The following is a 25603-nucleotide window of genomic DNA, read 5'->3' as shown; positions in this document are numbered from 1 at the left end:
TTGTCTTGAGTGAAACTGTTATTTTAATCATGCACCAAAATATCAGAACACGCGTCAATTACTGGGATATCGTTTCTAGGTAAACATCTATAATCCTCATCCCATTGACATATCCTTACATTATATAGTAAACCCTCATTTCGATATTCAAAAGACTGCTTTACATCAACTAAATCCTCGAATGATAATTTTTTAAATATCAAAGTTGCCGCTTGGAACCAGGTTGATGTCATCCGATAACTTGAAACTATCATTTGAGGATTCCACACAAATCTTTCAGTAAGCAAATTGTGGGCTTACTCTCACATTACAAATGTCGGGATTGTGTCCATTGGCTTTGGAGATCCGCGAGGTCAAATTATGTGTGAACTAGACCGTGCAAGAAATTAGGCTCTTTGCTACATGTATTTCCTTCCAGAGATAGAAATACGGTCACAAGAGCTTGTCGTAGGTATCATCACCAGAGGTTTTCCTTCAGTTCCCAAAATTGGCAAATTTAATGATACCTACAATTGTAACATTTATTTACTTATATCAACCCCAGTAAACAGACTAGGAATGGTATATATATCAGGGTTCAGCAATACTCCCTCCTTTCTAAAATGATTGATGTTTAAGGTTTTTTCACACAAATCAATAATAACAATAAATAAGTTATTTATTGAAACAATTTTTACTGAAATACTCTTACTCTCTATAAAAACATTACTTGTAACTATTGGATGATTGATGGTAATGGTTGAAAATTTTATAGGAGTACTCAAATGTAATTTATTTGGGGCAAATTTGAAATAAAAGTTCTACTAATATATCTAACTGAACTGAAAACATTATACGATATAATTTTTTTTTTTTTTTTTGAAATGAAAAGAAAAAAACGTAGAGGTCCGCAAGGTGGAACCATGCATGCGAGCACATATATGTGCATGTGGATGTAAATACCTAAAAGTGTAGAATCTTAACAGAAATTTCGAATGATACTCAGATTTTAATCCAGTTATGATTTACCAAAAATTTATAAAGCCTAATTTTTTTTAATAAAATATTCGATAACTTCCTGAGATGAAAAGATAAATGTTCCAGCTGTTTGTATTGCAATTATTGGATATATTAATGGCTTTTATAAAAAAAATGGATATATTAATGGGTAAAATTCTAATACAGAACCTCAGAACAGATAATAATAGCAGAGAATTAAGGAAAACGAAAAGTTAGAATTCTGTATTATACTGAAAATCAGAAAATTACAAAGGAGAAGGTCTCCCTTGTCCCAAAGCTAAGCTCCTAAATAGAGCACCCCGTAGGTTCTCTCTATCCCAAGAAAACAGAAAGGACAGAATCAATCCTCCAAAGCTATCCATACGGATACTAAATAACGAAAAGGAAATTGTCCCTGATTCTCTCCCTCTCTCTCCTCTAACAAACTGCCCCCTAGCTTATTCCTTTTCTACCCCTCATTTCTTTCTACGGGAATACACTAACAATTCCCTTGAGCCTTCATCTCATGAGCTAGAGGCTTCAAAGGTCCATTGAGAGTTTGGTGCCTATCAAATTCCTACAGGTCATGCATTGACTAAATCATTATGAAGATCAAAGACTAAAGGGGGAAGAAAATTGAGAAAAAAAATGACCTTGGCAAAACTTAGAAGTTCCATCGGTCCAATTGCAATTTTGCTTCAGCCATATCTTTCTGTGCCTTTTTTCGTCGGTAAAAAATTGGACAATCCCGACTGCAACACAATAGTACATGATAAATCAGCAATAATGAACTAACAATGAGAAACCACAACTAAATTGCAAGTTCTTGTACGAAATCCACAAAAGCAGATGGGAAGACATGAGTAAGAAGAAACCAAGGCATCACGATAATTTGGTGCATGTTATGCCAGGACAGTAAACTAGCCCAGGGAGAAGGGGATAAAACCATCGTAACTCCACGATGTGATTAATTAATACTGTAAAGTTGTGCCTCTTAAAACCAAAAATCTGAGAACTCTAGCCCCCCAAGCAATCAATCCTCAATGATATAATATTTCACTAAATGAACATACCTTGTGCAGAGAACATCCTGATGAAGTGAACCTTGGCACTCCTGACACTGTGTCCACAACCTCCCAAAAAGCATCTCCAGCTCAGACACTGCAGCCACACCACCACTTGTTTTATCCAATAAAACACAGCTGGAACCATGCAGTACAACAAAATGATTGGAAATTTAACAGAGAGCTCAAGAGATGCCTACCTTGAGACACTGTTTTACAGTAAAGCTCAGCCTCCCTTCCTTTGCAATGTGAACAGAGAGTGTGATGACCATTGCTGAACCAAATGCAACAAAAATAGTATTATTAGGCCTTTGTATAACTGACATATACTTGTGTATCATAATACATAAAATAATGTCTTAAAAAACAAGACCTGAGTATTATCAGGTATATTACTAGTGGAAATATAAGTTGACACCTATATGTGCAAACTGCAAAAATTTTCATCTCCATCACTAGACAACAGTTAGTCACTTAGTCTTATGATCCATATAACACCAGAAGAATCTTATTTTCCTGTTAAGGCTCAAGATAAAACCACAATAAATACCCCAGGAAACTCACACCAAGATTTCAAGATCTCATAACAGAACACCGATCAATGGCACCTCCTGTGCAAAATGCTATCTCACAGGTAGTATCTACAGAAACATTATTGAAAAGTAGGGAGAAAAATTTACAGAGGATATGAAATTCAATAAATCAACTATACTTTGTCACAGAGATGCCCAAAAGTTCTCACAATCTCTGAAGGAGTTTGGCCCCTATTATATACGTGCTATTTTTTGGTGGAGTCTTACGTTCACTTCCATAAAGCACATTTCTTCTTAAAGTTGGTAACTTGAAAGGTTCATAATAATTCCATAATTTAGTGCTGGACTATGTTTCTTATACATTTCAAGTTAATAGAAAATCTCTCAAATACGCAACCCAGCTATTGAAAAAGTTAGCATATGCATAAATGTTAATTCTTTGTAATTCCCGTGGGTCTTTTCTTTACAAAAATATAATGAAGCAAACACAAAAAAAGGGAATGCATAAAAGTAAATCAACCAGGAAAATCTTAGAGCCTCAAGCAAGACAGCACTATTAAAAGAGAATAAAAATTCATACCCAAGTAAAGCTTTACAACCAATGCAGGTAAGCTGTTTCTTAGCAAATTTCAATATGCCACTGTTTGCCGGAGTAGAAATAGAAATAGATCTTGTATGACTTCCATGGAGAAGTTCTTTGCTAGCATTCTTCAGAATTGGCTCAAAAATTCTCATAATTGGCTGCAATATGAATGAAGCTAATAAAGAACAGTAAACATTAGAGAAATCCAAAACATCCAATAAAGTAATAAACCAACCTTGCTAATTTGATTCTCAAGATAGTACTGAGGATCTATTGGTATGTTGTTCTCTAGAACATAGATAGGATCCTCTGATTTCTCGTATGCCTGATTTATTACACGTTAATCTAGAGAAAATCTAAACAGATGTTTAAAAAACATTTTTTAAAAAAAGAGGGGGTTATGTATTACCTTAGCACCTTTTGCAGCTTTAATAATAACATATGGTACTCTATCTCCAACATTTGGAGCAGTGGCAGCATCTCTCTGTCAATTACAAAATCAAATAAAATATATTTATGGGCCAAAGAACTGAGGCATGACAAGCTCAATAAACCTAAAACAACAAATACATATCTTAAGAGCAGTAACAATACTGTATAGTTCCACAAATAACTTCCCAGATATTAGAAACATCAACTTACAGGACCTGAGAAAAGACATATAGGAGTATACTTACTTGGTGTAACTCTTTCTTCTCTTTGTCATGTTGCGAGTCTAACTATAGTTGGTAGTTAGACTGATATTAGTTAGACAGTTAGTTAGGACAGCTGTTTGACAGCTGTCACTAACTCAAGTTAGTTGACAGTTACATAACTGTAACTGTTATATAAACTGTATTGTAATCAGTTTCTCTTTGGGTTGAATACAATAGTCTTTCACCTCAATTTAGTTCTCTCTCAGATTTACTTTCAGATTCGTTTAAGACCTTGTAGAATGACAGTGTCTAGATTAAAAATAATTCATGGTTTTTTCTAATATATGGTCGCATGTTTTCTAATTCATATACTATAACTGACTTGTTTTTTCTTCTGCCAATAGAATCTCATTTTTCCAAAAACTAAAATGAGCAAAAAAGAAACCACCAATGCATTTGATTATCTAGCCAACCTTGCGCATCCTTTCAGCAAGTTCAACATGAGCTGCCTTTACTTCATAATCATCTCCTGTCTTCGTTAAACCCTACTAAAGCAAGCATGTCAGTGCCAAGCTCAAAGGAATTGTTTTGGTAGTGCACATCAAATATCTGAATTTTCCACAAAAAGCAAATAGCTATAAAAGCCCATTAGGTGGTCTGTAGATTCAATAGAATTCCCACCTTTGTAATAACTAGAAGTGATAAGTCCATACGATTCATGAGAAGATCTGAAATTGCATTCTTGACATACTGGACTGCCCCAGGAATGTCCCTGTCAATCAATATTTTGTGAAGGCAATCGTTCACCAGGTTTTTTACCAATAAACAATTGTCTCTTCGAACTGTTTCAATACCTGCTCAATGCAAATTTAGTTTCAGAGGCACTTCAACAAAGCAACAAGAAGGTAAAGAGTAATGTTTACCTTTAGTGTCCATTTTGTCAAAGTTGTCTGGTTTTGTCCAAAACAATCCAGCATATCTCTTCTTGCTAATCAAGAGATATGGATAGTAAACCTTCTCAAATTCTAGTTTGATGGGCTTCACAATCAAAATGACAATGAATACGTAAGGAAAAATCAAAATAAAAAAATAAAATAATAAATTAACTTCAAACACACTTAAACAAGAATGAAGTCTCAAGCAAATCTAAGTTGAGAATTTCTCTTATATTTTGTTAATTGGTTGATAGAACTAAGTTTTGAGATGCTGAAGCTGAAACTTGAAAAATATGCAGACCAAGACCATAACTGTATCAACATCTAATGTTACACATTGATGCAAGTTCCTGAAGTACAAAGACCACTACATTGTTGCTCCTCATCTCTTTGTACACTACCATTAGACTAGCTTGCAAATTTTGTAAAGTTGTAATTACTGTGTATATGAATAAATAACATCCTAATTGCTGAATCTGAACTATTTAAAAAGCTATGTAAATTGTTGTTCCGTATTTGAAATAGGGATTGGAATAATCAAATAGAGAATATTTTTTTGCAAGCCATGGGGGGGCTCATCTTTATTGAATTCTTATGTTAACAAAAAACAAAAGTCATTTAAGAATCAACCATTACTTCATTGTTTGGAGAAAATAAAAAAGCAACATTTTGCCATATTATGAGTACAAGTGATCCATAAAAATCAATTGGCCTTTTCAAGAAAAAAAACGAAAAATGGTTTCAAGTTCAGGATTTCATCACTTTCACGGGCTATTATACAAGGGTCTCAAACTTACAATGACTAAAGAAAAAAATAAAACGCAAAATGAACTATTACTTTTGTGAAAGTTCCACTAATATATTCAGCAGCTTCTCTCCCCAAGTTCATAGCTTCTTCTACAGCAGAAACACCAAATTGTACCATGACTGAATCTGTGTCTCCATATATTACCTAGTAGCAAGAATGGCATTACTTTGTAAGTCATCTAGCTGATTGATTATGGTAGTAAAGCATGAAAATAAGATATGACTACATTAAATTTAGGAAAACAGATGCATAACTGCAAGTGTAAAATTTATTGGCAAGGATAGAAAGTTTTATATAGTTGGTTCAATGTTAAATTCCCCAGGCCAAAATGCAGGAATACGGACCAATAAAAACACCTAAGATAGCTTCACTGTCTAACCAATGAAACCTCATAGAGTATGACAAGCATCAAAACAAGAAAAATTCTAAATATTATACCTCGGCATTGTGTTCATAGCCATTAACTGTCGTAAATTTGTCTTCCACAATTTTTTTCGTGTGCTCGATCATTTGTCGACCTTTACAAGGCATCCAGTCCACATAACAATAAGAACTCAATGGAGATGTTATTTCAATTCAACGAAATAATAATTTTAGAAATACACAGGAACACAGACTAAGAGAAGAAAGCAATACCATAGCTTGTTACACTCGATGATATCTCTAAACATGGTAACTGACCAATGGTAGCCCCTGTAAACCCATACACAGAATTGGCACTAATCTGACCAAAAGAAAATAGGAATGGAAAATGTTACCAAGAATTAGCAGTTATTAGTATGCAGTAGAGAGAACCGAACAACTATCAAAAGAGAAAAAGATAAGGAAAAAAGGCATAAAACAATAACATGCACAGCTTACCTTCAGGGCTAGCTGTCTACCATCTAGCACTGCCTTCTCCAGGGGATCCTTGGCCTCCTGAAGTAGAAATATGGAGAGAAATCATGTACAGGCAGAGATAACATGTAGAATTCAGTTAGTAAATTTTGAATTAATCAAACACGACAGCTGACAGCTTTTTGACCGGAAAGGGGCATTTTTTTTTAATTTTCCATTTGGAGGTGGGTTTCAAATTAACTCCTGAAGGGGTAAGTCGTAACATGTGTTCCGAGTTAGAAGTTGTAACACCTATTACAACTTAAAATATCTTTTTTAACAAAAGTGGTAAATAATTTTACGACTTCAGGATTTAATTTTATTTTACAACTTTAAAGTCGTAACCATTTTTTATTTCTTTTTGCTTTTATGACTTCAAAGTCGTAAAAGTTTTTTTTTGTTGTTGGTATTACGATTTCATAGTCGTAATATCCTTTTTTTCTAAAAAAAGTTACAGATGTTTTCGTAAAACCTTTTTTTTATAATTTTTTAATTTTTTTATGGTTATTTTATTTTGTTTTATTTTCTAATTTTTTAAAATTGTAAAAAAATTATTTATTTAATTACTAAATAAATAATTTTAATTTTACTTGTTAATAGTTTTATTTTATATAGTGTATATTTTTTATGGTTTTATTTAATGTTATATATTTTTTTAATGTTTTATTATTTAAAATATATTATATTTTTTTAATATTGTTTTACTTAAATATTTTTGTTTACTTAAAATTTAAGTAATCTATTAATAAAAATAGATACTAAAATTTTAAAACAATTAAATTTAAAAACTGATAACATTTAAATGAAGATGACATGTTTTTTTTTTAAAAAAAATTAATAATGAGATAATGTCCCACAACAAGTTCTTCTAGATATGCTTCGGAGTCTCGTGTTGTTGGACTGAATTTGCATGTGTCTGTCCTTTTGTTCTACGACCTCTACCTCCTCGTGTTCTAGGATGATCATGTGTAATTGTGTGTTGTTGTTGAAGAACATGATCACCATTATTATCATCACTGTTACTGTTGGTATTGTTGTTCATCATCTTCCTCCTTATCTTCATGATAGGTAATGATGGACGATAACAAGAGCTTGACAGTGGTAGATTATATGTAGACAATGAAGTATTGAAAGTGGTGTCAAACCTTTGTGATGGTCCATAAAAAACATTTGAGGTAAAAGGAACTTGAAATGAGTATTGAGACATATACGATGAGAATCCTAATAGTTGAAAATTTTGTTGACACGCATGAAACGCGTATCAAAAAGTCATTGATTGACATTGTACTTGTGATGGATGATATTGGGACATATATCCAGAAACATGCACCAGAGGTACACTGGGTTCAGCATAGGATGGATGTTGGTGATGACCAAAATAATACTTTGAATTAAAATTTACAAAGCTAGAAATAACAATGAATAATAATATCAATAATTTTTTAAAATTGTAAATTAAACTTATAACTCGATAGACAGTGTCCCCTTATGCAATATATATCGTCTAGTTCGGCGTATATACCATTGATACCTCAACATCATTAATACCTCAACATCATCCACTATTGCAAAATATATGAGAATTTTGCCCAAACAATCGCTGATACTTCAACATTATTAATTAATGGCCTTATTTCTGGTGTGTCATAAAGAGTCCACAAGAACCGCAACACATACATTATTATTGTCACATATTTAAGTTCGAATAGAAAATAGAAAAAAATACTTAACGCATCAAAATTAAAAAATGAACCTCATTCATATGTAGTCTATCAAATATGACGCGTTGGACGAGACCACCTTCGTGCAAGAAGAAATCCGAACCTTTCTTGTACTTCTTCCATGGATAGGTGATCTATCTTCGGGACAATACATTTAATGCGGTCTCACGCCCATGACTGTAGTAGCAACAAACATCCACCAATTTCCATTTGGTCAGGCTTCACGGCTCGATCTAGAGCTCGAAAAAGGGATGCTAATAATGTTGCATCCCAACTGTAATGACTTATCTCAGTCAAATTTGATAATAAAAGGAGACACATAAAATGAACTCTTGCATTTGATATATCTAACATCAAACAATTGCTTATGAGCATCATGATATGAGCTCTAGCATGCTATGCAATGACAACATCAGATGCTGAAAATTGTGTCGCAATCAACTTAGATAAATCACTTTACCTTTTACATATTTATTAGGTGGAGTGTTCCCTAATAATGCCTGACAAACAACACGTACATCACCGGTCATGATACCAATTACAGGCAATCCTTCAATCTTCAGGCCCAACTGTAGGGTCACATCTTGTAAAATTATGGTTGTCTCTCCATGTGAAAAATGAAATGTGAGTCTCGGTTCTCCAACGTTCAATCAATACACTAACCAAATGCTGGTTAATATCAACTTTTTCGACATTTATAACATGACCGAAACTAGCCAAAGTGATTAGGTTTTTTACACAATTATCAATCCGATCCAAGTGTGTAAAAGTCCAGACAGAATTATACCTCGGATGAATCATTCTCTCTTGGTCTTCCCACACTTGATTCGAAATATGATTGTCTTGTAAGCGCAACAATGAGCCATCAATTGGTCCAGGTTGTGCATGTGTCATTGGTTCACAATGGAGAAAACAAGAAATGGATAAAAGGATGAAAATAACAATGAAAAAGAATGAAAGTGCAACTATCGTAGATAGATGCTATTTATAAAAGTTACCTCATGAAAATGCTTGACACAAGTATTGGTTTTTTACCAAAGTGAAGCCTTCCAATAACTTAACTTGTATAAAGCCAATATGTATCACGTGGAGTCCAATATACACAATATCATACTATTCATGGGTTTGATATTTCAACTTGATTAGACCTCACACACTTAATGGTTTTAGTAGCCCGTGATGAGAAGTTATTATTTACTAGCTTTGTACAACTTGTGGTCTTTCACCCAACTATATTTTTGCCAAAATTCCACGAGTATGGTACATCCTTTCATGTAAGAGACCCTATACAATATTCATGCATGCTTCACGTGTACAAGATTTCACGAGCACGGTGATATTTACTAGCATGTGCATCCTTCTTGTACAAAACTTTTCTTTTATACTATTCATGCATGTACATGCTTCACGAGTGCAGGCTATTCAAGCGTACAAAGCTTTTATGATATTCAGCAGGCTGTTCTGAAACTAGCATGTGCATACATTAACTAGACAGCATGAGAATCATAAAAGGAAGGCTTATGCATGCTTCACGAATGCATTCAGATGTTGTTTTCTGCAGTTTGATTGAACAATACACTACATTATTTCAACTTCTTTAAAAAGACCAATTTTTTTTAAACTCCTGATCAAATGCATTGAAAAGGCCAAAATGCAGTGTATTGAACAATACATTGCATTTTTTCTACATTTTACAAGATGTGGCTCTACAGTTGGGCCTGAAGATTGATGGATTGCCTGGTATCATCACCAGTGATGTACGTGTTACTTGTCAGACATTACTAAGGAACACTCCACCTGATAAGTATGTAAAGGATAAAATGATTTATCTAAACTGATTGTGACACATTTTTCAGCAACTTCCCGTCGATGCTGATGTTGTCATTGCATAGAATGCTAGAGCTCATATCATGATGCTCATAGGCGGCTGTTTGATGTCAAATACATCAGGTGCAAGAGTTCATTTTATGTGTCTCCTTTTATTATCAAATTTGACTAAGGCAGGTCATGACAGTTGGGGTGGAGCAACATTAACATCTCTTTTTCGAGTTCTAAATCAGGCTGTAAAGCCTGACCAAACGAAAATCGATGGATGTTTGTTGCTGCTAGAGACCACATTAAAACATTAAATGTATTATCTCAAAGATAGATCACCTATCCATGGAAGAAGTAGAAGAAGAACTCGGATTTCCTCTTGCACCAAGATGGTCTCGTCCAACGACCCAAACAAACATTCCCACCAATTCAGTCAAATTGGTACCATCATATTTGATAGACTACATATGAATGAGGTTTATTTCTTAATTTTGATGCGTTAAGTATTTTTTTATTTCCTATTCGAACTTAAATATGTGACAATAATAATAATGTATATGTTGCAGTTCTTATGGACTCCTTATAACACACCAGAAATAAGACCATTAATTAATAATGTTGAGATATCAATGATTGTTCGGGCAAAAATCTCTCTCTCATATGTTTTGCAATAGTAGAATGACATCCAACAGACAGGATCATCACACAATTTGAACTGCAACAAATTATTCACCCACCAAACCTAGATTAACTCCATGACATAGATACGAGAGAACAGATATTTTTTTGCCTCACCACCATCGCCACTGGATTGCCAAATGGAATCATTGAAATGATTATATCATTCACGATGAAATGGACCAAGGTATTTTGCATGAAAATTCAGAATACATGCAATGGTATATATGCTGAACTATAGACAATATATATCGCATGAGGGGACACTGTCTACTGAGGTTGTAAGTTTAATTTACACTTTTAAAAAATTATTGATATTATTATTCATTATTATTTCTAACTTTGTAAATCTTAATTTATAGTATTATCCTAATCATTACCAACATCAATCATATGTTTAACCCAATGTACCTCCCGTGTATGTTTCTGGATATATGTCCCAACATTATCCATCACAAGCATAATATCAATTAGTGACCTCCTCTGGATACGTGTCTCATGGATGTCAACAAAGTTTTCAACTATTAGGATTCTCATCATATATATCTCAATACTCATTTTAAGTTCTTTCTACCTCAAATGTTTTTCTATGGACCCTCACAAAGGTTTGATACCACTTTCAACAATCCATCATCTACATATGATCTACCACCATCGAGCTCTTGTTATCGTCCATCATTACCTACTCAAATGCGTGACATAAATCATGAAGATGATGATAACAACAATACCAACAATAACGATGATGATCATAACAGTGGTGAACATATTCTTCAACAACACACAATTACACGTGATCATAGTAGAACAAGAGGAGGTAGAGGTCGTAGAACAAGAAAACAACAAACACATACAAATCCAGTCCAATAACACGAGACTTCGACCAAAAAAAGGTATTACAACTTTGAAGTCATAATACCAAAAAAATAAAAACTTTTATGACTTTGAAGTCTTAAGAGCAGACAAAAAAATCGGTTACGACTTTACAGTTGTAAAAAGAAAAATTAAAAATGAAGTTGTAAAATTATTTACGACTTCAATTAAAAAAAAATTTAAAGTCCTAAAAGGTGTTATGACTTCTAACTCAGAAGTCGTAACACCTACTACAACTTACCTCCTTTTGGTGGTTAATTTGAAACTCACCCCCAAATGAAAAATACAAAAAAAATGCCCCTTTCCGGTCAAATAGCCGTACAATAATCTAAATCCAAAGTCAATTTTCACGACAAGTACAGAAAGGATACCTTTAAGTCTGCTTTTGCCCTTTTACGGGCTGTTAATAGCTCTTCAAGTATTTCAGGAAGTATTCCCTAAATTTATTCTCGTTACATCAGTGCCTCGACTTCATATAAGCATTAAACTCTAAAATGAATTCAGCATAGAGCCTTAAAGGAAAAAAAGAACTAGTAAGTTTTGCAAGCAAAATACCTTCTGCAAATTTGATTTAACAAATGTTTCACCAGATGGAGTTCTGTTCACAGACTCTGGAGGTATGTTGAGCTTGCGAGCATCTTCAGGGATCACCTTAACAAACAGTAAAAACAAAAACAAAATTATCTACCAGTTGTTACTCCATACGAATTGAACTAATCTGATGAATAAAGTAGTACACGTAATTTTTTATAAAGAAACAACAAAACTTAAGCTCAAGGAAAAACTAATAAAAAAAATGAAATATTTACCAGAGTGCAATAACATAAGTTATAGGCCATCATAATAGATGGATACAAGGATGCAAAATCTAAAGTAGCAATTGGTTTTTCATAAAATCCAGCCCTTGCCTCCAATACCTGCAAGTTGTAAAGTTCAAAAATCATGCTTCAAAAGGAAACAGCTCGACAACTGAAACATTAACTCCAAAAGACAAATATAGGAAAAGGTGTAGCACATTAACTTCAAGAGGACCAAGAGGGCATAATAATAAGTATTTAAGAACAACTACAAAGTCAGAATGCATAAAATCCTTGTTTACAGGCTTGCATTAGCAGTGCATAACATATGGACATTTTAACAACAGGAATTTCTATCATTAGATAATTTCCTAATTGGTTTGAGAAAACACTTTTTCATTTTCCGTTTTCACAAATAATTAAAAATATCATGTTATTTTCACTTTGTTTAATGTTTTCAAAATTTATACAAGAAATAGTGAAAACAGTTGTTTTCATTGTTTCCACAAATCTTTGAAAACAGGAAATAAAAAAAAAGTAGAATACATTTTCTCAAATCAAACAGGCCTAACATGCTGTTAGAGATTCCCAAACATCAATAGTTATTAGTTACTAGTTAGAGTAAAGTATCAATGGTTAGAAAATTCGTTAGTTAGTTAGTTAGAGAGAGTGGAAGGACAGGGGGTTTAGCTTAATCATGGTGGCATTCTGTTTTGTATCAATTGAGAACTGAGCTTTATCTCTGATGTAGTAGAAATGGGAAAGAGATTCCCAAACATCAATAGTTACTAGTTAGAGAGTAAAGTATCAATGGTTAGAAAATCCATTAGTTAGTTGGTTAGAGAGAGTGGAAGGACAGGGGGTTTAGCTTAATCATGGTGGCATTCTGTTTTGTATCAATTGAGAACTGAGCTTTATCTCTAATGTAGTAGAAATAGGAAACCCTTGTGAACGGGATACCCTTGGAGGAGATCTTTCTCCTTCAATTTATTTTTCAATCAAGAAATAAAATCATTTTATTGTGAATAGAATAAATCTCACTGTATATTTGTCATTATTAGGATAGAGCTATTTTTTTCTCTATATTCCCTAAATAAAAAAGGCAATGCTAGGTGGCACAATTGTCATTCTTTGTTCCGACTTTAAAGTGTAAATACAGTATCCACATTTCTATCTAACCAAAAAAATTATACATTGACGAAAGTGATTGTTTCATGAATATAGACAAGAAAACTATGGAAAGCATGGTTGATAAACTTGAAGTTGACTCGTAAACTCGGACAAGTTCAGGTTGACAAATCACGCCAACTCACTCAGAAGCTAGGAGCTCTTCAAACTCAACTTAACTCAGGCATGATCAGTCAAATTCAGGTAAGGTAGAGTAGCAATTTCACTCCCTATGCGAGTTAGTGTGCGCTGTATTAAATATCACAAAAATGTCCAAAATGGAGTTGTTTCATTAGGGTTTGTCCACCCTTTTGTTTTGTGTTCCACAAGCTTTGCTTCTCCTTGCTCCACGAACATCAAAAACTCACAAAAAATCTCCTTCTCACTTCCACTGACCTGTATTTTTCCAACAAGTTCGGTTGCTCTGTGAGCCTCCACCAAGAGATCTACAATGAACACATCCATGTTGTGCAACCTTAGATGACCACATCAGTTACGCTGACCTCTGGGCTAAAACTGACACTGAAAACAAGGTATCAACAATCCCATTCGGCCATTCCCATTTGTTCTGTCACAAGGTTCAAGCCCTTGTTCATTTGATCCTCTTGGATAATTGGATTCTAGTGATTTGTCTATTTCTTGTTTCATAGATTTGATTTTATGGTAATCTATTTTGTTTGGATATGTGATTAGGTATTTTAATATTATTTTAATGTTAGGTAATGTCTTAGAGTTTACAACCCTCCACAAGTTTACGTAAGCTCTCAAATTTAACAACCTTGATGCAAAACAATCTTGGAGTAAAGAACTATAGATGATATGAGCCTTTCAATTTCTAATTCCCTTCATTCATGAGTAAATTCAATATATAATCTAATTTGTCGAGACGAAATATAAATAAAACTCTCATAAAATACAAGGCATATAATAGTTGTATGACTAGTTAGCTAATACAATATATTTCATTTCATATTTGAAGATCCATACACATGCAAACATGCATGTACATACATTGAAAGTGGAAAGAATCTATGAATAAATGCCAATTAACCATTTAAAATAGTGAATATGAAAAGAAAAGAATGAACTTACAGTGGCACCTTCAAATGTTCCTTGTTCAGACCCAGCCTGTTTGGCATTAGGAATGACCAGATTCTTCTGCCTTGCCTTCCTAAGAAGTTGAGAAAGTACCTGGAAAGGAAGAAAAAAGAAAACAAGCAATTACTGCTACAAATTCAATGAGTCAATCATCTTCTGCATGTCTATGTTCTAATGATTGATAAGAGAAAAGGAACTTCAATGCTTACCTTAATGCTTTGGCCTCTGGAAAGTAGAAAAGAAATTGGGACACCTGTTACTCGAGCCATCTCCACATAATTGTAAATGAACATCAATTTATCCAAAAGCCGCTGAGGGAGATATGCATCCTGCATTTAGACAAGCAAACTATGAATTTTGAATGGTCAATTTATTTCACTTAGTTTTTTTTCAGATGTAATATATAGAGGGCGAGCCCTGGTACAACGGTAAAGCTGTGCCTTGGTGACTTGTTGGTCATGGGTTCGAATCCGGAAACAGCCTCTTTGCATATGCAAGGGTAAGGTTGCGTACAACATCCCTCCCTCATACCTTCGCATAGCGAAGAGCCTCTGGGCATGGGGTATGAAGTAAGTAAGTTTTTTTCAGATGTAATATACCCATCACAGAAATGGCATGGTTTTCAATAACCAGCCTTTCAATCCAGAGAAGGTCATGGATGAGGCCTTATTCCACACTTGGTCCTGGCTTAAGTGTGTGGAGAAGGGCTTTCAATTGCATTTTAATTTCTGGTCAACTAACTTGAAGGATGCCTTCTCTTAGAGGGGCTGGGTTTTTATTGTATTCTGTCCTGTCTCTCGATTCTTCCTAGTGGGGTTTAGGCTTTTTATGCCTTGTTTTTATAATTGTATTTTCAGTACACCAGTACTGAATTTCATATATAATACATTGATTTTTGCTGTGCAAAAAAAACAAATATACCCATAATGGATTCACCATATCTAATATGCAACACTTTAATAGGTTAAAGAACCACAAGCAGTACAACTTTTTAAATCTAAATGCATTAAGTATTTTAGGTTCAAAAATTATTGAACTTATTATATTAGCATTGAGAAAAACATATTTGAGCAAATTTTGTCAGATTGTTAGGTGATCTTGAAAAACTAAGGACTCATAAAAAGGTAGCAGAAATGGTCAATAAAATGAACTGGCTAAAAATTCTCTTGCTTCATTTCATAAAAATAGATGAAACAGAGCCTTTTTCACAACTTCATGACAGAAGCCAAGGGCCACCAAATAACATGGTAAATCCTTTCCTAACAGAGGTATTTCATAAAACTAACAAACAATGCAAACCAAAAATGTTGTGCTTATCAGTCACATCATGATTTTCATCATCAATCGAGACTTCCAAACTAGTTATTGTTAACTACTAGTTTATCTCTGTAAAGTTTACCAGCCAATGAGAACCTGATAAAAAAATGAAAAGACTGGACAATAATCATTTACATGAAATGTAGCAACAAAGAGCATCCCAAGACAAAAAAACCAGAAGACAAACCTTCAAACAATACACAGCAAGGCGCCTCCTAGTTTCTGCATTTCCATTCTGAAGATCGGATATAATTGAATGATGAACATCCTCTTTCTGCAGCATACAAATATGCAGTGACTAAGCCAATAAATTGACATGCATTATAACTTTCAAGAACAAAGACGAGATTCCGGCAAAAGAAGCTGTTTAGAAAATGGTAGGCATATAAATAGGTTACAAATGGAGAAGAAGTGCATAGACACACATACAAGCATACAGACAGCAAATAAAATGACCAATTGAAATGTATATCTGTCAAATTGCAATTCAATTGACATGACCAATGCTTACATTAAATCATGAGTTTATGCATGTAAATCTGCAACTACATCTATGATTATAAATAGATAAATATCTCTCTCTCTCTCTCTCTCTCTCTCTCTATATATATATATATATATATATATATATATATAAAGATGTGTTAATTGTACTTTTCAACCATGATTTAAGTTCCATTAACAGTTCCCACTTCTCACATGTATTTGAAACAGAAAATAAAGGAATAAAGAAAGATAAAAGGGTGACCCAGTGTATGAGGTTCCCACCTAATGGGATCTAAGGAGGGTAGATGTACACAACCTTATACCCCAAGCAGAGAAGCTTTCCAGGATTTGAACTCATCTCCTCCAAGACACAGGGCAAGTAACCTTACCATTGTGTCCAGGCACACAAAATAAAGGGGGAAAATAATTGCTTGAAATGATGTCAAAAGAATGACTTTACCTGCTCAGAAAGGAAGTGTGATGACACAGAATTCAGTGAATAAGAACTTAATTTATAGTCTCTTTGCATAACCTGTAAATGAGAACATAACAAATAAACCTATAAAGCAATAAACTCAGTGTCCAAGCAAAAAGTAATTAAAACAAAACAATATTGACAGAACCTGGAGTAAATCAAACTGAACTCTCCCTTCTACTGCAACTTCTTTACTTTCCCTGGTTCCGTACTGCCTACAAAACCGTCAAGTATCAATAAGGTAGAATGATAGAAAAGTCAGAAAATAAAAGCATAAACAAAGTAATTCCAAAACTCAGAAAATGTTAAGGATATAGAATGCAGGATTTACTTTAGAAACCAAGTTTCTATTTTCATTAAAGTTGATGAAGCTATACAAAACCTACAGACCGACCAGAATACCAGAATTCAACTAATACAAAAAATAATGAGAGAAAACATGTACATAACAGAAGACTGTATCTCTTTAACTTGATGAGAAAGTTGTATCCTTTACTCGAACTCTACTGTTCCTGATACGACCCAGAATTGGAAATTCTGCTATCTTCAGGTTCAAAGCTCTCTGAAAACAAGGCAATAACAAATTAAATTATATTAGAACAGGAACCGCAACAACTTGCACACAACCTTTTTTTAATAACAAAACGTTACAGCTATCAACTCTAAGTGTACTTTTTAATTTCAAAGTCAAATCACACCTCAATAAGATATGGCAAGTCAAATTTGCAAATGTTGTATCCAATAATAATATCAGGGTCCACTTCACGAATAAAATCCTGCAATTAAAAAACCGCGTCCATCAAACTATAAGAGCGTGATAGAGAAAGGATTATAATTCATTCAACAGTTACATTATCAAATTGACTCGTATTCAAGTTTAAGAAACAAATGATATAATAGCATTAACCATTGATAAAGTTGTAAGAACTACAAAACATCATACTATGTGATAAAACATACACGATGTCAGATACTTAACTAGCATATCTAAAAATATAGTTTATTTAGGCGGACTGGCGAATCAAATTTGGGGGTTTTATTGAAATTCTTATGCTTAATAAGTATAAACATGGTTAGACACACAATGGAATTACCCTCCAAGCCAGCAGGACTTCTCTTTCTGTTTCAAATGGCATCACATCAACACCAACGATAGGAGAACATGATTTAAGGGTCATCACATTACGAATAAATGGCTGGTCTTCTCCTTGTAAAGTAACCAAATTAGCAATCTGTAAGAAAAGAGAATTTTCAGTTCAAAAACAATAACATTGTGCTTGAATTTGCAGGTGAGAAAAGAGAGGACAGTGGACCTGGATAACAGGATCATGGGTAGGCTCAGGAAAATGACCTTTACGACCAGCACACTCGATGTCAAAACTCAAAATGCGAAACGGAGCCATCTTTGAATATTCCCCTTCTGGAGCATGACTAATCAATTCAGAATACCTATAACAATGTTAAGGGGAGAACAAAAAAATCTAAAGATTTTGTTATTCCCATAACTGTTTTATACAGATATTATCACATGAAAGAGGATACAAGCAATCAAACTCTAACTGGCAGTAAGACAAGCTTTTCGCTGTTTTCTTATATTTTCCGGCAGGAATTTCAATCCAATTTCCACCAACTATGTTACAATCAATCATGAAGCGAAGGGCAAAAAGTACATTGCTTTCATAAGTCAAGAAGCTCTTCATTCCCAGACCATCAAGTTGAATACCCCTATCAAGAATACCTGCCAAGTTTTGAAATATTAGCAAAAAACGTTGATGCATGAGTGAATTACTGTTGAGAAAGACAACTGTCCTAACAAAAAATGCAAGCATACTAGTGTCAAGATGCATGAAACTAAAATTTGACACTTAACCAACCCAAAGTGTATAACATGGCCATACTATGACAATATCAAAAGTACAGCCAACGAGAACCAAAAACGTAGCTTAAACATCACTCAAGTAATTCTGGACTTCTCTGAGTTTTGATAAGATAATTCATATATTGGGAAATAGAATGTATACAGAGAGTATCTAAGTTTACCACGGCAGCTGGCAACCATTGTTGGGAGTGCAACTACAATTTTGAGAAAGGGTTGGGAATTGGATTGCTGATAGTACATAATACTCCTTCTCTGCACCATTTCAATACGGCGAACGAATTTTCCCACATTACTGTTTCTATTGGCTTCTCTCATCCTTCCCTGAACCATCACAGGACACAAAAGCAACTAAATTAAAGCAGTTCGTAAGTTACAAAAAAAAAATGAAGCTTGTTCCCTTTTCTAGATTAAAACTGGAAAAAGAAAAGTATTTTTAGGTTCTAAACTAGATACCTCGAGAGTTTGATGAAAATGGGAGATATCATCTGGACCCATTCCAGGAGGGCAACAGATGTAGAAATATGGTTCAAACCCATGAACATTGCAACAAACACTGTGTCCTGACAAACAAACAAATATGTTTATTATATAATTCTTATAAGGCACTGCATGGTTGACTTGAGAACCATAATCATAAGTACAATGATAATCATATATAATATTTATGTTTACACCAACTTTTTCAAATAAACTTGACTGGTTTTATTAAAAGAGATTATTTCTGGGCACTTAAATTCATACATGTAATGTAATTGGAAAATCATAACATGAATTATGTAAGAAGGCAACTGAGTATTCAAGAAAGTAAAATCCAAGTATGATGTTGGGTTTGATTTCAGCTAATACAAAATATATTCAGCACAAGTTTGTCAGAGCATCAGTTTTCCCTTTTCTGAAGCATTGGTCACTTCATATCTGGACTCAAACAAACCAGATGTGTAGGTTGATAAATCTTAATTTGGCAACCGAAAGACCAAACAAACCTGAATAAGTTTGGTTTCCTTTGTGTAAATATAGTTTGGTTCAGTTTTCAGTTATGAAACCAGACTGAAATTGTGTAGTTAGCCATATAGTCATATATAGCCTACAATTTACATATTTATAGATTATTAGTTTTCTACTAATGTATGAAACTTTTTACATTAATTTGTTCTTTCTATCTATTGACTATGTTTTTAATAAGATTTTCGGGGCAAATTTGTTGATGAGTAGATCATATAAAAAAACAAAAGGTTTAATCCACTCCTCCAATTAAAAGCAAACTGACTGGTTTGGTGAGGACAGGTTTCCCCCTCAAACTGACCAAACCAAACTTCAAACACTTCTAATATAAACAACACTTGACTTACTGATAGTAAACCAACAACAGAAACCCTCAAATGCATCGTCAACTACTGATGTCTATGCAGCCAAATTTTGTAGTATAGAAGAAAACAAAAACACGATCAAACCTTCCTTAGTAACTCCAAATATTCTGATAATGGCGACAGGTCCAGACGAGTTCGGCAGCAACTCCCTGTGACTCTCTCCAATCACGTAATCAATCTCTAGCTGCTGAAAAACTAAAAGCCAAAAACAGAAACACAGAACACAAATCAATCAAATTTCAATAACAAGAGCTAAAAACAAAACCCTAGCACCAAAGAAAAGGGGAAATAATTAACGGAAAACACTCACGGACGCTACGAGATTGGGCGACGTAGCCGGCGGAGAGAGGAGGACGTGTCCACTTGGAGAGGCGGTTGGCGAGGGCCTGGCGCTGCTCAATGTCGCGGAGAATGAGGGATTCTTCGTCCTCGGAGACGAGGGTTTCGTTTATGAACACGTCTTCGTCCATGAACTCTTCTTCCTGAGTCATTAGGGCTTGCTTCGCCGGCGGAGGTTGCGACGGATGCGGCGGCGCGCGCTTCCGGGAGGCGTTGTTGCTCATCGGAATTGGGAGGGAGAGACAGCGGAGAGTGTGGAGTGGGAGGGTAATGAGTTCCCGCCACTTTTTGTTGGGGAGTTGTCCATTGTGAGATTTTCCCGCTTGCGAGGCACGTGACTCTCACGTGATTAGGATTTTTGGAATCGGAACCCCCAAAAAAATTCGAATAATCAATATAATTCCTTGAATTAGAAATTGGTCAGGCTAATAAAATATGTCCGTATAATTAAAGAAATTCATCACGTGAATTTTTTTTAATGAAAAAAAGTTTGTGGATCAATGGATAAAGAGTTGTCCATTGATTTATGGTCTTTTTTATAAATATTTATAAGAAAAATAAATTAAATTTTTTTATAAACTAAAATTAACTTATATATAAACTAATTTATAAAAAAATTCTAAATATACATTTTACCTTCATAAAGGGGCAGAAACGGATAAAAAATGGTCTGGACGATAAAATGATTTTTTTACTTAAAATATTTGCTATAGATTTATTATTTTCAAGTACATGTAATATGATATGTTTATAGATTTACACATATTAAAACAATCATAATTAATAAGATTTTGAATAAATAAACGACAATACCTAGACGCATTCAAATAAGTATAACAAATAAATACAACTTAGTAATTTTTAAAATCATAAGAGTCAATTCTTTAATTTCCAAACTAGTTTAGATATGAAATTCTTTAAAAGATTTAGATAGAAATATTCAAAATCTTTTTTTCATCCTAGATAAAAATATTTATAATAAATTTCATGGTTATTTCAAATAAAGATATTTCATTAATTTCTCAAAATAGAATATAAATTATAATTCCTTCCCAAAAGATAATAATCAACGCACATAATTACAAAATATCATCCTTAACCTTGTAATATCATTAATATCAATTAATAACACAACTTAGCAATGCATCATACCTGGTTATAATTAAATATATATATATATATATATATATGATTAGTTAAATGCAAGACACAGACCCATTGAAACACAATTCGGAAAGCAAGTTCAAGGTATCCCTATACATTTACATATATACATACGTAAAGGATTGGAATTTTTTTTTTTTTTGTAGCGTTTTATTTAACCACTGTCACCCAATTAAATACTTTTGCTTATGAATATAAAAATGTTCTAATATAAACCAAAGCACTGGAATATATACCCCTCTCTCTCTATATATATGTGCGGTGTAATAACTTCAGAGGAAACGAATTCCGTTACGTGTAATTACAATTAAAATCCTTTTAGTGAATCTCAAAAGGAGTTGAGGCCATTACATATAAAATCAAGAAACTCCACACCATATTTTCCTCCCAGGTTATCAACTCGTGAACAAGAAAAGCAATAAGCATCTTGCGAGCATACCATCAATTAAAAATCACCACAATAACTTAGACATTGAAGTTATGCCTAACGAATTCTTGATGAAATTTATTGAAATACTCAAGAATACAAAAACATATTCTTTAAGAGTCATGGCATGAAAGTTTTAAAAATAGCTGTTTTACTTAATCCTTGAAGTAAGAAATTTGTGTTGGTTATTCTTCTTCTCTTCTACCTATTACTTTATATCAAACGCGTCACTTTTATATTTTTCAAGATCTCTTTAATCTGGTTTGTATAGTTGAGATTACTTTGGGTAATTTGATTTGTTGAGGTAAAATGTAACTTTTTTTTTTGCAAAATTTTATTTGGTTCTAAATACTGATTGAATTTGTTGTTGTTGGAACTATTTATCTTCTTTGTATCCTTCATCTTTGCATTTTTTTTCCTCTTAATTATGTTAATGATTGAGGAGTATAGATTCTATAAGGAACACATCTTTCATAGAAGAAACATGAAGTGTCAGTCAACTTGCTCCAACATGAAAGAAATGATTCTTTAATCTAAGAATCCCACAAAATACCTCCGATCGGAGATCCTCTTAAGTTGTTCATCTTGAAATTGTAATTTCCTTTTGTTTGTTTTATTTTTTATTAACAAAAAAAAATCAGTTTTGTTAGTAGCACACATATTCATTGGTGATATTCTTTTCGCACAACATTAATTTAAAAAGAAATGTAGTATATTAATGCAGGGAGCTTTATTTATTAACTAAAGGTGTATAACTTTTTTTAAAAACTGTTTTAATAAAAAAAAAAATAGGTGATTTTGTTACTGATTTTGTTGTAAGTTGTAACCAGAAAATAAAAGAAATAAATTAATTAATTTAGATTAGAAATATAAAATATTAAATAATTAATATTTTTACTGCATTAAAGAATTAATTTAGTAATATAACAAATTGTATTTAAGTGATTAGATAGTATAGAGTAATTATTAAAGTTCCTTTAAGTTAAAAATTATTAAAAAAATATAAACTAAAATGTAAAATCTATAATTTAATTATGTAAGAAATATTAAAATACTAAAATTTGTAATATATATAAAATAATTTCAACAAACTAAGATTAAATCAATTTACATAAAAGATATATTTAATGAATGGCGTGATTCTGTCAAAATGGCATGATAGGTTATAATTTTCTTAAGAGCGCGCATGCGTGCATCTGAGTTATTTAAAATTTCAAACATATTTTTGTTAGCAATTTGTGTAGAATTAACCGCTGAAAAATAGGTTCCATTACTGATTTATTTATCTTTATTTACCGTTAATAAAAATTAAAAATCTTATGTTAATCTTATCATAAAAAAATATTATCTTAATCTTAATTATAAAAGTAACATTCATTTCCATATTTCCATAATCAGTACAATTTACTGTGTACATTGAATTTAATTAGTGTAATGAAGCAATTAAACGAAACAATTCAAATAGTATATGCATTTAATTATAAATGCATATACTAGATATAATTGGAATTTAAATTGTTATTCATATATGGTTATACTTTTATTATTATTATTATTATTATTATTATTATTATTATTATTATTATTATTATTATTATTATTATTATTATTATCAAAATACTGTTAAATTAAATTTATATTAATTTTCTATTAATATACTTAATTTTTTTAGTTCATATTAATATATTAAAATTTGATCTAACAAATCATAATTTAAATTAATCTAAATTAATTGATTTTCTGAAAAATATGTTTATAGTAATTTTATTCAAAAGGTAAAAATTACAAAAAAAATAAATATTAATTACTCAATATGCAATTTTTGTAGATATACATATATGTAATTAACTGAAATATATAATTTGTACCAAAAAAATTGAAATTAATATATAATTAATAATAATTGTCTACAAATATATTTTTAGTTAAGCCGGTTTTTTCATTAATTTCCCGATTCAGGGATCAATGGCACAAAAACGTGCACATGTAGGTCTCTATTTATGAAATAATTATGAACTCACGAAAAGTCATGTAAGCACAAATCCATTTGTTTGTTTCTCACATATGTAATGGGGTTTGTAAAACGTTGTCCATAAACTTGGGTGCGTAAGGAAATACGTATCTGCTTAGTTTATTGGCAAATCTCAGAAGGGAGTGAAAAAACAAAAAATGAATAAAAAAAATACTACAAAATCTGAGGCCAATGATTTTTTTTTTCAAATTTCATTTATATAAACAAACAAACAAAATCTGGAAGAGAAAGAGAGATGTTTCAATTCAACTCAATGAAAATATATCACGTCTATCTTCAATATTATTCATTCTTGCATTGTTGAACATAATGAGGGTATATCCATGCATGAAGATTGGTGAGGACTGGGGATATTGCTTCTAGTATAATAGGAAAAGAAGTGGGTGATTGCAAGAGCAAATTAATTTTGAATTGAAAGAACAAACCCACCAAAAGTAGAATCAAATTTCAATTTGATAAAGGGCTGACTAGGCCATTGACTTTGCCAATGGCATTTGACTCTGATGTGAAGCAAGAGATAACGTCCTATTTATACCATTATTATTTGCTTCCACATTTGCATCCCTAGGTGCACTTGCACCATCACGGCCACCGTCACCGCCACAGCCACCTCCAAACCCAAATCTACATCCACAACACCGCGAGAGAACTCGGTACAAGAATGTGAGAAGCCAAAAAGCCCAGGGTAGACAAATCAACGTGAACCCTAGAAGGGGCATCCAAGGTGGAACTTCTGACTCGGGAAAAACCATGTATTCCACAAGGCACCCTCCTCCAGCCAGGACGCAGATGAACAAGAAACACGCGGTGATCCATATGAAGCTGCGCCCATAACTCGGATCAGGCGCCAAAGGCATTTGTGTTTCGGAATGTGATCAAATATGTGATGCCCACATCAATGTTTCTTCTTTATCATCCTTCATTTTTAATGTTGACCAATGGGTTTAATTTTTATTTTTTTTATGGAAGGAGATTGAGATATGATAAAGGGTGAGGTTCTGTTTGGAGATGGGCTAAATTTTCAGATTTCTTGTTTTTGATGTATGTATGAGCTGTGAAAAGGCATCAAAATTGGAGTATTTGTTCAGAAGTTGTTCTCCTAAAATGTGCTTAATGGAAAAACAAATTAACACGCACACAGAGAGGGAAAGAGAGAAAGAGAAAGCGAGTTCCGTTTATGGTGGATTGTACGTGTTAAGGGTTTGAGTTGGTTTGAATTTGATGCATGTTTGACGGAGTCTGTTGTAAATTAATTGAGTAACATATGGTGGTATGGATTATTAAAGTATATTTAATTTAAGAATAATAATGACAAACTATGAAGTGTATGACAAGTCTTGATGGATCATAAAATAAAATGCCTTGATGGATCATCAAGAATTATTGCAAATTAATATAAAAAATACAAATAACTGCCTTTTTTATGTTTCAATTTTTTTTTAGGAATTGATGATTCAACTTTTATAATATAATTATTGAATGGACGATTGATTTAGGCAATATTTAGTATTCTCCAGTAAGATCTTACGTGTGAGGCTGTGAATACATATATATGT

General features: G+C 32.9%; 2 protein-coding genes across 7 annotated transcripts; both read right to left on the bottom strand.

Moving 5' to 3' along the window:
• On the bottom strand, nt 1–20722 carry LOC114410073 (DNA polymerase delta catalytic subunit). Of its 6 annotated transcripts, none has more exons than XM_028373830.1 (31): nt 20396–20721; nt 20170–20280; nt 19172–19278; nt 18880–19039; nt 18382–18577; nt 18153–18288; nt 17934–18071; nt 17538–17615; nt 17310–17401; nt 16988–17054; nt 16825–16896; nt 16066–16152; nt 14771–14890; nt 14556–14654; nt 12309–12416; nt 12055–12150; nt 11871–11936; nt 6398–6454; nt 6173–6260; nt 5975–6054; nt 5567–5680; nt 4717–4831; nt 4475–4647; nt 4267–4338; nt 3568–3642; nt 3394–3483; nt 3156–3316; nt 2243–2316; nt 2052–2139; nt 1632–1730; nt 1–506 (listed from the first exon to the last, which is right to left on the bottom strand). In XM_028373830.1, the coding sequence occupies exons 1-30, from the start codon at nt 20646–20648 to the stop codon at nt 1643–1645; spliced, it is 3261 nt and encodes a 1086-aa protein (XP_028229631.1). In that variant the 5' UTR covers nt 20649–20721; the 3' UTR covers nt 1–506; nt 1632–1642. The 6 variants fall into 6 exon arrangements, with proteins under 6 accessions (XP_028229631.1, XP_028229633.1, XP_028229630.1 ...); XM_028373832.1 differs by having other exon boundaries at nt 1–472; XM_028373829.1 differs by lacking the exon at nt 1–506 and adding an exon at nt 1195–1555.
• Nucleotides 20723–24301: 3579 nt separating this feature from the next.
• LOC114408220 lies at nt 24302–25185 on the bottom strand. The gene has a single exon (XM_028371287.1). The coding sequence runs from the start codon at nt 24902–24904 to the stop codon at nt 24515–24517; it is 390 nt and encodes a 129-aa protein (XP_028227088.1). The 5' UTR covers nt 24905–25185; the 3' UTR covers nt 24302–24514.
• Nucleotides 25186–25603: the final 418 nt, after the last annotated feature.

Source organism: Glycine soja, chromosome 4 (assembly GCF_004193775.1).
Source record: "Glycine soja cultivar W05 chromosome 4, ASM419377v2, whole genome shotgun sequence".
Lineage (NCBI taxonomy): Eukaryota > Viridiplantae > Streptophyta > Magnoliopsida > Fabales > Fabaceae > Glycine > Glycine soja.
The sequence above is the reverse complement of the archived record's forward strand: the minus strand, read 5'-3'. Positions and strand labels throughout refer to the sequence as shown.

What these genes read in the sequence shown, in the direction of transcription:
- LOC114408220 (XM_028371287.1), bottom strand. Translation starts at nt 24,904, where the DNA reads ATGCCTTTGGCGCCTGATCCGAGTTATGGGCGCAGCTTCATATGGATC.
- LOC114410073 (XM_028373830.1), bottom strand. Translation starts at nt 20,648, where the DNA reads ATGAGCAACAACGCCTCCCGGAAGCGCGCGCCGCCGCATCCGTCGCAA. An exon ending in CGCCCAATCTCGTAGCGTCC is followed by an intron (nt 20,281 to 20,395) that starts GTGAGTGTTTTC and finishes TTTGGCTTTTAG; the next exon opens with TTTTTCAGCAGCTAGAGATT. An exon ending in TTGAGAATCAAATTAGCAAG is followed by an intron (nt 3,317 to 3,393) that starts GTTGGTTTATTA and finishes TTCATATTGCAG; the next exon opens with CCAATTATGAGAATTTTTGA.